A 13,652-nucleotide genomic window follows, 5' to 3' on the forward strand; every position below is an offset into this window, starting at 1 on the left:
TCTTTTGGGTATATCCCATCCAAGCCCATAGACTCATTCACGTCCAATTTAAGTGTTCCCTAACCTCATCCTCTTCCACTAAGATTATGTCTTCCTTGCTCCAGACTTTCCCACAGGTCTCAACAGTCTGAAAGCTGGGGTTCCTAATAGCCAGTCTTACCAGTAAAGAGGGAGACAAAAGAAGGCCTCAGCCTTTTTCATGTCATTTATCACCAGGTCCGGGTCCCCAGTCAGCAGCAGGGCCACATTTTCCCTAGTCTTCCTTTTGCTGCTGTACGCTATCTTGTTGCACTTTACATCCCACACCAGATTCAACTGCAGGAGAGCTTTGGCTTTCCTAAGCTATCCTGCATGTTCAGGCAGTGTCTCTACGTTCCTCCCAGGTCATCTGACCCTGCTTTCACCTCCCGTATGCTTCCTTCTCATGACTGAGTTGAGTTAGGACCTCCCTGTTTGTACCATACAAGTCTTAACAATGTATAGAAAAAGTCTTGACCTGACATATAGTGCCGCTGCTCAAGAACAGATTTAATAAATGCACCTATTTCTCATTGTCGCTCTAATTTTCTCTCTCCTGTATCTTCTCTCCCAGCATCTCCTTATTTTCAACATCCTGAAGTGTCACATATACATATATTTTTAATTGTTGCTTCAAGCCTTTTCAGCTTCAAAACTCCCCTGACAAGATTCAGACCAGCCCAAACTGTTTCACAGGTACAATGTTTCATTAGAAGAAAAAATAGGAAGATGTGCAGCCTGGGTAAGGTGAATGTAAAGCAGTGCCAGGGAGGAAGATCTGAAGGCAATTTAATTCCATTTTCATTTCTAAGCTGTGCTCAAATGTTCCAAAGAATAAAAACCCCTCAGTTCAGACCAGCAGAAATACATACATATGTATATACAGCTGAGAGGCTGTAATACAGCCAAAGCAAAATTGTCCTGAATATTTCTAGCATGCCCAAGCATCAAGACTAAGAAGGGTTTTCAACACACAGATTTAAACTGCAGTGAAAAATATTGAGGCAGAATGTCAATAATTTTGGAAATATCTGGGCTCATAATTCTATCTGCAATCATATATTACTGCTCAAATCCCATATTTTACTGGGGGTCCAGCACCCTGGCTCTGATGGGGCACAGTATCTTCTGCCAGACAGCAGAAGGAACCATTGCAGTCTAGGTTAGTTCAAGCCTCTCTCTGCAGTAACCTCAATGACACCACAAGCCTAATGCCTTCAGGCCCACCAACTGGATTGCATCCAGAGATGAGAGCATGCTTGTATGACGAAAGAGTAGCTCACAAGAGGAGAGGGACAGACGACAAAGATGCACTAGAAAAAAATGCAAATCAACAACTGTAGAAAATCAGACAGGCAACACCAGAAAGGAAGATGCAGAACAGAGAAGCAGAAGTGGAAAAAGACAAAACAAGGGAGACATCGAGGAAGATGACAGCTCTGCCTATCCTATTTGCTCTATTTCCCTGAATATCTCATTAGGTATAGACTGCTATTCCAAGACAGATTATTCAGAATTAGATGGAGGAATTCAGAAAGATGCTGTCAAAGTAAATTGCTTTTGAATAAATGTTCTTATTCACATACGTCAGTGTTATTTACCATGTTTACACCCCAGTGAATCTCCTCCTTTAATGATGACCTTTATTTTCATGTAAAATTTGCAAATTTTTATATTGCGACAAATGTTTCCCTGGACAACAAATTACAGAATAACACAAAGAGCAAATGGATGTGGCAAAAGAATTAAAAGTCTATTCTCATTCACATTAGTGAGTAACTGAGGTCTCTATAATCATGTTATTTAAATTCTGAATTTCAATACCTGTCTCAGCCAGCTTTCAATAACACAATTCCTCACATATATCAAAAGTCAGTCTAAATTTTGAATATCAAAGAGGGAAATAAAACGTTTAAAGAACTAGACGAGATTCTTACACCAGAGGAATGTTTGGTTCTCTTCCTACAACAGGCATTAAAGGAAATATTGCCAGGAGCACACACAGAAGAGTCCAGATCAATGCTGTTGTCTAAAAGAAGAAAAACAAATGGGATTTTTTGGGGGTCATGTGAACAGACAATTGTCTAATCAGAAAAAAATACTTCAGTAAACTACTAATGCTTACTAGCATTTCCCACAGGCAAAATACCCTTGCCTCTATCAAGAATTAAATTAACTGAAAAAAGGGCACAGGGTCATTGGTATTACAGCACTTCAATTTAATACAGAAAAGAATCTAATTTAGACAGCTGTCAAAATCCTATCAAAGACAATGAGAATTAAAGCTAAGCTTATACTTAAAAGCACTTTCTTAAAGTGTGGCCTTCACACACATTGCAGTCACCAGAACGCTGATGAGTAACCTTATGGAAAAAAGTTGTTAAACCAATCTCATCAGAATTTTGCATCAGCTAATTAATCACCTATTCTCTGGCAATATGTTAACATTTTTCAGTCTTTGAATCTGAATGCCATTTGATTTAACCACTATAATCAACTAAGTAGCTTTCTTATTCTTTGCTAGGAAGAAAAAAAAACCTATCCCAGGTATTTTACTCTAAATGAAGATATTAAGAGCTGTATCACTTAAAAGTTTTCAAGTTCAAGTCAGACTCAAGTTCCTCAAAGGAACTTTTCCGTGCTACAGAACATCTTCTATGTATACCCAGCTTTAAGAAAAATTATTGATTACTTAAATACAATTAAAAAATGTAAATAAACAGATACAAGCCCCATCTTGACAGTTCTTGTGGAGCAAGACTTGCCAATTTGACTCAAAATTTTTTTGTTTTAATTGAAATGTTAATGTTATCCCAGAACCCTAGGTTTTAGGTATCCCATGAAGTAAGAGATATTTGAATAAACTAAGGGAAGAATTGTCTCTTACATTAACTGTTGTGCTACTTCACACCCATAACTACAAAAGTGCAGTTTTTTCCTGGGAAAAACAGTACAGAAAGCTGCCTCTGAGGAGCAATGTGTGTCAGCTGATTGAAGACAATAATGAACTGACAAGTGTTTTTCAGTTATCTTTTTTTTTCTTTCAAAAAATGATCATGTTCCTTAAATGGTGGCACTTTCACCAATCGTGCAAGTCAACACTTTTGTCACTGTGACAATTTGATAAATCAAGTGCATTTCATGTTATTTTAAGTCAAGCACTTTTTAGTTATCATTAACAACAGAAAACTGATAGCAAACTGATAGCTAACTCACAGCTAGCCCAAAATTCTTAAGCAGTCTTACTACTTATCTTGTATAACACATCTATGCAGATCATATTAAACTCCCTTGCCTTGCTACATGCTGCTCGTGACAGAGATCAGAATGAGAACATAACTGAACAGGAATCTAAAGCGGCATTCCAAAGAGACCAGTCCCAACATCCTAAGATGGAATCAGCTGTTAGCCATTTAAAATGCTCTTTTTAAGCAGAGCAATACAGTACCTTTGCTTGTGCCCACAGCTGTGCGATAACTGGCCAGCCAGCAAAGACAAGAAGACCAATAGTAAGCGTAGAACGGTAGAAAAAGCTGAAGACCTAATAATAATAATAAAAAAAATGCAACAGAAGACTGAAAACCAAGCATATTAATAAAACTTACAACTCCTCAAAGAGGTAGAATGCTAACAATGATATACTCTGTTGATACATACGGATAAAATACTTACTAGTATTTCAATTCCCAGTGTACAAACCAAGAGGAATCCTATAGACCGACCAATATGAAGTGACAAGAGATTTGCAGCAAGGTCTTGAATAACAGGAAGCCTATTCAAAATGATGGATAGTAGTTATTTTAAAAAACCAAAAATAATATAGGATTTTACTTTTGAAGGGCAGGGAGGGGGTCAGAGCACAAGAAGTGTTTCAGGTATTGCTGATCCTGCCTGCTGTTTAGAAATGGAGTCTGTGATGGCCTGAGGCTCCTTCTGCCCAGCTTTACTTGATATAAAAATCTACGAGAAAACGCTCCAGCTTTTTGCCTCTCATTTCTGGCATATCTTCACCAGTATTTGGACACGCTTCAGATTACTCTTTAACCAAATCAGCTCTGAGTTTATGAACATTTTTGGTTATGTTGTGCCTAATGTCTGTCATAACTGATGAAACATTCAGTAGCTTTAGAGAGAGAAATAAATTCACAGTAAGCTTTTCCTGTGTTTTATGAGGCACGTCATTATCTAACTGCAGTTGGTCTCATTTTCTCTGAATAATGCCAATTTGGCATCTACAGAATTGCCAGCAGATTAGGTAAGTAATGGAAATCAGAAGGTAACTAGTATGTTTGGATTTGGCAGAAAAGGAGACACAAACAAGACGCATCTGTTTCAATACCAGAGCACAATCCTCAACATGACTAGCACATGTTCTCCAAAAGCAGCCGGAGTTCAGCATGCTTGACACTTAGCAGGATCAGACTATTTCAAAATTACTGAAGAAAAGGAACAACCTGTCCCATTTTACAAAATAAGTCAGCTGCTACAGGTATTTGTCCAAGATTTTAGCACCCTTTTGCTACAGTTATGAGTGTACTAAAAATATTGTGTCTTGGAAAGACATAAATTTATTTTTCCTAATAGCAAAGATATCTTCTAGAAGTGGTAGCTGTATCAGTTTGTAAACTACTTTATATGTTAAGTGAAATATAGACCAGAGTTCTCTGGAATATCTCAGGAAGCATTTCAGGAAGTTTAATAAAATTATATCTACTTTTTTTCTCCCAAACTTATGGGGAAAAATTAATTGTCAACAAAAATGACACACAGATCTGGTTTTATAAAACATTCTCGGTAAAAAGTATTCTTCACTTACTCTCTCACAACTGCATACCATAGTGGTACTGGCAGGAGACAGTATACGTAGTACGTCCAAGAACATGTTTGAATCAACAGGAAAAAAGCTATTATCATTCCAACAAAGACAAAACCGTAGAAGAGAACAGTAGATTCCTGAAAAACAAATAATTGGACAAACATTCCTGAAACATTAATAAAACGTTTTAAACTACATGCTATTTTCCATTTGCTAGTCACACAGTAAAGCAAATGTTATTTTAACACTGCCACTGAAGCCGCCTTGTGTCTATGTACACAACTCTGGACACTTTTTCCAGCCAGATGAAGAAAACAACAGTGGGATTTGAAGATCTGACTCTGAACATGTCTCTACATAAGGCCTTGCAGTAAAATCTGCACAGGCAAGGCACATTTGTACAATTTGGAATCCCAAAAGTATTTATGTTCAATGGGTATCTGAAATCCAGTGAAGTCAGAAATGCTAAGGGTTTTGCAAAAAAAGAACTCTCTCAAATTTAGATTTTAAAAGCAGACTTGGAGCATGACCTTTCAAGTTCAAGTAGCATTACGGTCAAAACGTTTAACAGAAATTCTGTTAGCACGTGTTTCCTCTTCCTCCTTGAGACATTTGTAGGAGAATTAATTAAATTAAAATATAAACCATTAACTCCTACTGGAAAAAACCCCAACTCTTCAGGATTCAGGGACAGCTACTGAAGGAGGCTTGCGAGCAACCTACAGTTTCAAAATACAACAGAGGACTAGAGTCGCACAGCACTAAAAGGTTCCTAGCATAGCTAGAACTGTTACTATATTTAATCCTAACCTACAACGCCAGCTTTGGGCTTTGATTTAAAAAACAAAAACAAAAAACCCCCCAAAAAACCCATACGAGATTAGAACATTCTGCCTGCCCTGTACTCAAAGAAACACATTCTCGGACTGAGAAAACTGTAAGGAGGAGCCATCAAAGAGAAAAAGGAAATATTTAAAATGGGTGATCTCGGACAGGTAGGCTACTCCTTAACCATCAGGTAGCAGCAATCACTTGTTTGTGCAAAAGAGAAGCATTAAGCAGTCACTCTGCATCTGCTTTCTACCCGGACACTGAACTACTCTTCCTTATTAGGGACATTCAGATATCAGAAGAATTAGCAGTAAGGGAAGATTATGGTCAAGTTTCAAATAAACAATTTTATCTTTATGGATTGCAACTTGGCATAGCAAAGGCAGCCTTAGTGCCTGAACAGTCTTCAGTGTATTGTGTAGGTAATGGCTGAAGACACTGTTTTTGCCTACACAAATGCCAGTTTCTTTGAATGAGTTATGTAGACATATGCGACTATGTTAAATATGCTGAGAAGAAAAGACATTCAATTAGCAATTCATGTAGGCAGGTTAGAATTTTTTCTGGTCTCCCCCCACAACTGACATGCAACTGCCTTGATCTAAACTGACAGCAAATGCCAGTTCTGAATTATTTTTAAGATAGAATTGCTGCTAATATACACCATTAGAGTAAGAAAGAGCATGCTGTATAGAAAGCTGACCTAATGCAATTTTATTAGTTTTAAATTTTACATTTGCTGACATATAGACAGAATTAATATGTATAGATACAATGTGCACACAATATAATTTATCACTGAATGAGAAAACGCATACAATCAACATTGTATTCCATATAGAGACATAAATATTATAGAGCTGGTCATGCATTGAAAATAAACCAGATTTGCATTTTCTGGGTATGTTTAAAAATAGATTAAAACATTAGGCTTCTTGCTAAGCAAAACAACACACTACTCTAAAAGAAAGAAAGTTTTTTCATGCGCAGCATAAAAAGCCAAAAACTTTTAAAGATTATATATACAGGATATGCAGTTTCATCATTCAGAGGCTCCTTTCAGATTTTATAAGGATGTGCTTTGCAGAAGGCTATTTGTCAATGGTAGATCAGTTTCTCAGCAAAATTCTTTAAGTAGCTCCAATATTAGCTACAAACCAAATAACTTCCATATATAAAGCACTAGCTTCACACTATGATTTCCTAGGTATTTAGGAACACTAAAAAAAAGTTTCTACAGAAAAGGGGCCTCTTACTAAAACTGAGGAAAGGAAAATTCTATAGACAAAGAACTAAGAAACCTATTTTTTTGTACCAGTGTCACTAGCAGAAAATTTGTCTTCAACAAGTAAAATCAATATACCAAATGAAAATCTGTTGTCAACTAAAAATGTGAAGTTTTTGCTTAGTGTAGTTATTAATATGCCCAATACTCAGTCTATTTATTGTAATTATTTTCTACACATCTATCACAACACGCATCTTGGATTATTTCTTCTCAGTTATTTGATGAAAGAAAACCTAAATCATGCAGTACAGCACTTATGAATATTTTCCATTTCAATTTTGTTTGATCATTTTCATTAAAGGCCAAGACTATCTCATTTCAGTCAGTAGTAAAAACCTCAAGATAGCATGATAGGAATTTTCTCAGAGTAATATATTGAAGGCAGTAAAGATGCTGAGTACTCATTCTTATTTGCATTACCAAATGAAACAATTCCTTTTATTCGGAAATAAATTCTTGAAGATTGGGAGATTACCCCCCTCCCCGCCTCAAGCCTTTAATCCTTCTCTAATGAAATGCTAGCTTTCTGTCTGTTCACCTTTTTGAGCTATCTCTTTTCCTGATGAATGACTGAAAGTAAACGGATTTCCTAGGATTTTTTACTTTTTAAAAAAGAAAACCACAATAATCTTGTCAAAAAGAGCTTCCTTCATCTTTGATGTCTTCTGCTGCACCCTTGCAAATCACAAAGACCAAGTGAGAGCAAGTCAATCTGTGAAACCACAGTTCCCTTTGTATTAAAACAGGTTATACATTTTAAAAATGCCACGATTTGACTGCACAGACAGCTTCTGAAAACTGATTTCATGTTGCCAAAGAGGACAGGAATAAAACAATTTACATGCTAATTTTTTTTGGCCTTACAGTAAAGAAAAAAAAAAAATCAAATTGGCCCAAAGTCTGTATTCTTCCAAACAAGTATCATTACAACAGAGTGCTGACTGCTACAATTAATGCTGAAAATTGACTTTTGGTTAAAGACAGACCCTCTATTAGTTTAAATCACTATATTTGCTTACACTTACATTAGCATCTACTAAAATGCACAGCTGCAGGAAGGAAGAAACTGAGAAAGCACAGTATTGCATACTCAGACTTAGACAGCTTAGGAATACTGACCCTAATAAATGGACCAAATAGTAACACTACACAGGATTACAGAAACTAGAAAACTCCACCGCCTGCCATTTTCCATGTGCAGTCAAAAGAAGTGGAAGCTGTGCAATTTGCTCTCCTGCACAGAGGGACTGAACATACATTTGATGCTGAAAACTGATAGAATAAAAATCATTGCATGTTTCTGACCTACCTTATGATTAGTCTGGGCAGTCTTGGTCAAATTGGTATTGGTCTTGATAATCACCAAAATTACGTAAGTCGTCCAGCCCACAAAACCCATTGCAATACTTAGACCCAGGAATAATCTATCATAAGTGTGGTAATAAGACAAGCCTTCCAAAGCAAGGTTAATCAGGGTTTTGCACAGAGATACCTAGAGGCAGACAAAACATATAAGCAACAGTTTAGAATATTGCAAGCTCTGCAAATTGACCTGACAGCAACCGAGCTCAAGCAGCTCCGCCAGTCTTGGCACGTGTGTCCTCCCTGTGCTCAGGTAGAGTGTTTTGGCCAGCACCAGCTGCTGGAGTGCACACTGCTTGGGACTCCTGTTGGACATAAAGTCAGCCATCATTTGCTCTTTCGCCATCCTCCCTGGCCACAACAGTAGCCAGATGGTGAAAGCTACTCAGACAGCACACCTTGAACACCACCTACTACCAAGCATGCCACTTGTTTTTCCCATGAGCATTTGGCCATATACATATTACAGTGTAAGCGACCCCCACAAAAAAACAGTCATGTGCTTCTGAAGGCACATTTCCATAGGAGGAGGACTATGGATGCAGCTGAAACGTGGTCAGTCCCCACAGCCTGAAATACCCCCTTCCTAGGGTTTGATGTCCTCCACTTCAGTAGTACCCAATGCCCCCAGCACTTTGCCTAAGCACCAGAGGTGAATTCAGAAATTGAACTGGAGGCCCAGTTTCTTTCACAAAGCAGCTGCTTGGGGCTCTCAGGATGCAAATCATTTGGACACAAGAAGGGTTGTACTCAGTCTAACCACAGGTCCCCTTACTCTGTACCTCCACTGGTGAGACACCATGGTAAAGACAGTGTTTTTTCCCACTTTCATTCCTTACACAGAGGTGTGCTGACCCCTGTGATTTACCCAAAGATCAGAAGCTCAGCTGTGTGATTTGTGGCCACAGAGGATTCTTTGGTGATTAAAATATCTGTACGGAAGAGTATAACAAGAAGTTGAGCATATATGACTTCTTCATATGTCCAGGTATCCTGTTGGGACTTAACAGCAACAACCCACAGAAAAAGGTGTGCCAACTACTGAAGAGATCCCAAGTCTGCCAGTGGGCAAACTCACCCAAGGTCACGTCATTCCTGAGGATACAATTATGAACACACATTTGCAATGCAAAGAGCTGGAGAGTGGAAGGGCAAAGAATCATCTACACCCCAGCAGCTGGCAATGCATCAACCTTTCTGTGTTACAATATAGGAAGCTGAGGATAACCAGGGCACATGCGCATGCCTGGTGTGTTAGTGATCAAGAGTAAACTTGAACACATGGGGCACTCAACTGAACAAGGGGTAAAAATCTATATAACCAACAACACAAACTCACAGGTTCTGCTGCTGAAATGTAAAAAATATCTCCTCTAAGTAAATGTGTGACAGCCAAGTAGTAGTACTAGGAATACCAAAAAGAAAACCTGCTCCCACATCAACATAGATCCATTGATTTAAACTGAGCTATCTCCAATTTACAATGAGGTAAATAAAAAGGCACAAAGTAAAAAACATATTTAGCTGTCCTGTGCATCAAATAGTAATTTATTACCCTGAATAACATATTAGGGAAAAAGAAGAGCTGAACCCTAACACACAATGGAATTACTCTTCCATGCATCTGGCAGGTTAAATGTAATCTTACATATTCAACTTTTTCATGTACTTTTAACGACAAAAGTCAGTGACTAAATTAAACCTGTTAAAATGGAAGACTTATTTGTAGCATTTATCTCTACTAATTATTTCTGTGAATGTCAGAATACGAGCACTGGTGAACTGTACACTGTCACACCGTAAGTGGTAGCAAACACTTAGGAAAGTAATACCAGAACTGAGAAGCACAGAACTATTCCACATATGGCTCCCAGTCTCTGACAAACTGAAACATGAAATTAAAAATAAGAACAGCTGGTTCAGGGAAAAGAACAAAACAAGGCAGGGTCTCTGATGGAGCAAGACAACATGCTTTTTTTTCATGCAACTAGCAGCATAAGAAGTGTGAACATGAACTATATTGCTCAGCTTCTCAATTTACCCTTTTCTACAGTAGAAAGGAAAAATATGCACTGTGCGTTAGTATACTATGGAATGGTAACAGTTTAAGAAGTCTGAGAAAAAATATAGCAACATGGTATTCCTTATTAGTACTGATGTCAAAATGCTAAATTTTTGAGACTTACAGTGGGATTTTATTAGTGTTAATAAGCGAGATGTGCATCGTAAGGAAGGAAGAAAGTTTTATTTCCCAGTTTCATTTCAAGTGAAACAAATCAAAATATTTGCATATAACAGAAGTTCCTGTAAAAAGTTTCTAGAAGGCATATAGCAAAAACAGGCTTACCGCTTCATCATACTTCTGCTGCTGAATATATAGTCTCGTCTTCCTTAAAAAGTTGATCTGTTCAGAATCAGATAGTGGTCTGTAAAACAATATAAAGAGATATTAACTTTTCTTCTTGTCACGAGCAGAAGAGGCAGAAAAAAGTAACTTTGTGGTAAAAAAATTACTCTGGAATGAAACATACCAAAATATTTTGAACTTCATTAGAAGTAATTAGGTAATGGGAACTAATCCATTCCTCTACATTCATCTTCACACTTGTGTCAAAACTGCTGCTAACTGATCCCAAGATCTTTGCATGAAGAGACATTTCTTTTATGTAGGTGTTCCCTAATACTGCTGAAAATTATCTCCCTTGTGCATTATTATTGACCATTGCTCTGGACAAGAAGCACTGCTCATACAAGAACTAAGCAATTTCACCGATTTGACAGACGGTTGTAAGCAGTTCGTAAGCCTGTCAGCATAGGACGAACTGTTCAGGTTCCACACTAACAGCAGATGATGCCTAACAATCTTGTCTTTGAAAAACACGAGCCTGTGTCCTGTTACACAGGGAGCTGTTAGCAGTGTCCCCAGAGCAGGGGATAACGCAGGCACCTGGCTACCCTGAGGTCAGTGATAAGGATCTCTTAGATCTTAATAAATTTGATCGTCAACCTAAATAACTGCTATAATTCTTCCCTTACAGAAAGTAGCAACATGGAGAAACAAGTCAACCTCCACCAAATGAAAGGGGAAGGAGCCTTTTTTCCTGTACCATTTTTTTTCCCAAGTTAAGGATAGTGGTAGGTCAGAGGATCCCAGGCTTACCCTGGGCAAGTTATAAGGCACAACACAGTCACCGCCACTCTAGGCACCAGAGACAAACTACCACGGGTCACAACTTTCTGATAGCTGATGAATGCAGCATACAGCAGTTTTCCTTCATGTCCTCCACAATGCTGCTGTGGCACAGCATCACCTCCTCAGTGTTCCCAGCACACGACCTCCCAGTTGCACGCCTCCCTCCCTCACATGCCTCATACACAATGACCAACTTCATGTTTCAGCCTGTGCCAAGTCAGGACTCGTTCCAGGGGGTGTCACTCCTACTGTTCAAATCAAAAGCAATCACCTGTGTTGTCACTTTGCTGAGCCACAGGGGCAGGTCTTGATCTTATGCAACTACTGAATGGAAAAGGTTGTTCCTGCAGCTCCCTGACAACTGGGAACCACTTCTGCCTACAACCCAGGAGCAGCTGATACATCATCAACAATACACACATATCAGATATTGAGCCCTGAAACATATTAAAAGGATTCTGTGACTGGACAATCTGAATTTTTATTAGTAATAACATCCTGGTATATTTTGATACTGTTTCCCTGAGTACAGAGCACAGCAGTATTGTGCAGGAGTCTTCTAAAACATTGGATCATAGAAGCAGGAAGAAAAGTGAATGAAATAACTGTACTTAAAAATGTTTGACGCTTCAATCTAGAAAATAATTGAAGGATAGTATCTTTAAACAGGTAAGGAGAGAGAGGTCCTATGGACAAAGAAGAAGGAAGGAAAAGATGATGACAAGGTGATGGTATTTGATCACTTTAACTCTGGGGAGAGAACAGAGGATTTTAGAAAACAGAGTTGAAAAACAGCAGAGTGACTGTTGGTTGTTCCTGCACCTTCACGATACGTCCCTATGAAAGCCAACCTTACAGCTCTGCAGGCCAAGACCTACCAGCGAGCAGCCAGCAAGCGCGCACCAGGGCTGATGATGACTTAAGTTAGAATCAATTCTTCAAACACATCAACCAGACCCAAGCACTGCCTCAAGGAAAGCTCTAACCCTCAAGTTTTGCTAAGATTTTTGTCAGGGGAAAGGGAGCAACACACCAAATCAAGGCAGGAGTTTTCACCATGTGTGGAGAATAATAGGAGGAAAAATGTATCTTAGCTTTTAGGTAAGGATCTTAATAAAATCTAGAATAAATATTAAGCAGCTTTATTTAGGACTTAAATACATCCAAGATGTTCCTATGTTCACTGTCTCATTTTTATTGTTTTACACATACTATTTTCTGTGGATTTTAACCTTGTCAGATTCAATGCAAATTTTTAATGTGCTAAAATTATCTTTCACTTTATAGCTTTAGTCATTTAGCTATAAATCCCTTAATTATCTTTTTACTCTCAATGAATAATTTTATTACTAATGAATAATAGTCTTTACCTATTCCTTCTTAGATGATAGCACCCAGGATCTCCGTACATGGATGCTGCAACACAATAAACGTCTTTTTTAAACAGTAGAACTTCAGTAAGTCAAATGCAGAAGGCAATTATTTTGTCAAGGGGCTATTGTTATCAGGTGCATTGTTAATTTTCAATAGCTAATATCATACTACACATTTTAGCTTACTTCACTATGCATGCTTTTCAAGACGCTGAATTTACAATTGCCTAGAGGTTGTTTTTGTAAAGTTTGTGAATTCCACCAGAAACTAGGGACTCCATATATAACTGTATCAACATGCAAGTTTCATCCTGACTGCCAGGGCTGATTGTCATCTTAAGATATTTTTGCCTCTGTATTAATCAAAAACTCAAAGAAGTGACTAGAGAATTTTTGCATCTCACACCAGACTAGAAAGAAGAGTTACCAAATAATGCTGATTATCTCTTGGTTAAGGAATGGATATAGTTCACCACAAGCAGTTTATCATCCATTGAGGACCCTGATTCACATCCTAAAGCTGATAAAGTCGATGGGAGATTTAAGAGGAGTCCCTTGCTAGATGTAGCAAAGAGAGACAAAGCTGAGCCATGAGACAAGTGGAAAGTTGCCTATAGAAAATCAGAAACTTTAGAAATGGTGATTCCATAAAACCTACAAGACTCACCAAACAACAAAACCACCATGAAAATTTAAATCTGAGAAGTTAAAGCTGAAACTATTTTTAGCACCACTTAATTTTAAACTATTTAAAAGGTTTTGAACACAAGA

General features: G+C 38.0%; 1 protein-coding gene across 1 annotated transcript in view; it reads right to left on the minus strand.

Moving 5' to 3' along the window:
- Positions 1-13,652, minus strand: part of PIGN (phosphatidylinositol glycan anchor biosynthesis, class N) — a 79,780-nt gene that overhangs the window by 26,550 nt on the left and 39,578 nt on the right. The window contains exons 12-17 of the mRNA XM_010073179.1: positions 10,663-10,741; positions 8,263-8,445; positions 4,835-4,971; positions 3,691-3,790; positions 3,467-3,559; positions 1,956-2,047 (exon numbers count right to left, since the gene is read on the minus strand). Of these exons, the coding sequence (XP_010071481.1) occupies positions 1,956-2,047; positions 3,467-3,559; positions 3,691-3,790; positions 4,835-4,971; positions 8,263-8,445; positions 10,663-10,741 (684 nt within the window). The remainder of the gene's footprint in view (positions 1-1,955; positions 2,048-3,466; positions 3,560-3,690; positions 3,791-4,834; positions 4,972-8,262; positions 8,446-10,662; positions 10,742-13,652) is intronic.

This window comes from Pterocles gutturalis, unplaced genomic scaffold, assembly GCF_000699245.1.
Source record: "Pterocles gutturalis isolate BGI_N339 unplaced genomic scaffold, ASM69924v1 scaffold5967, whole genome shotgun sequence".
Classification (NCBI taxonomy): domain Eukaryota; kingdom Metazoa; phylum Chordata; class Aves; order Pterocliformes; family Pteroclidae; genus Pterocles; species Pterocles gutturalis.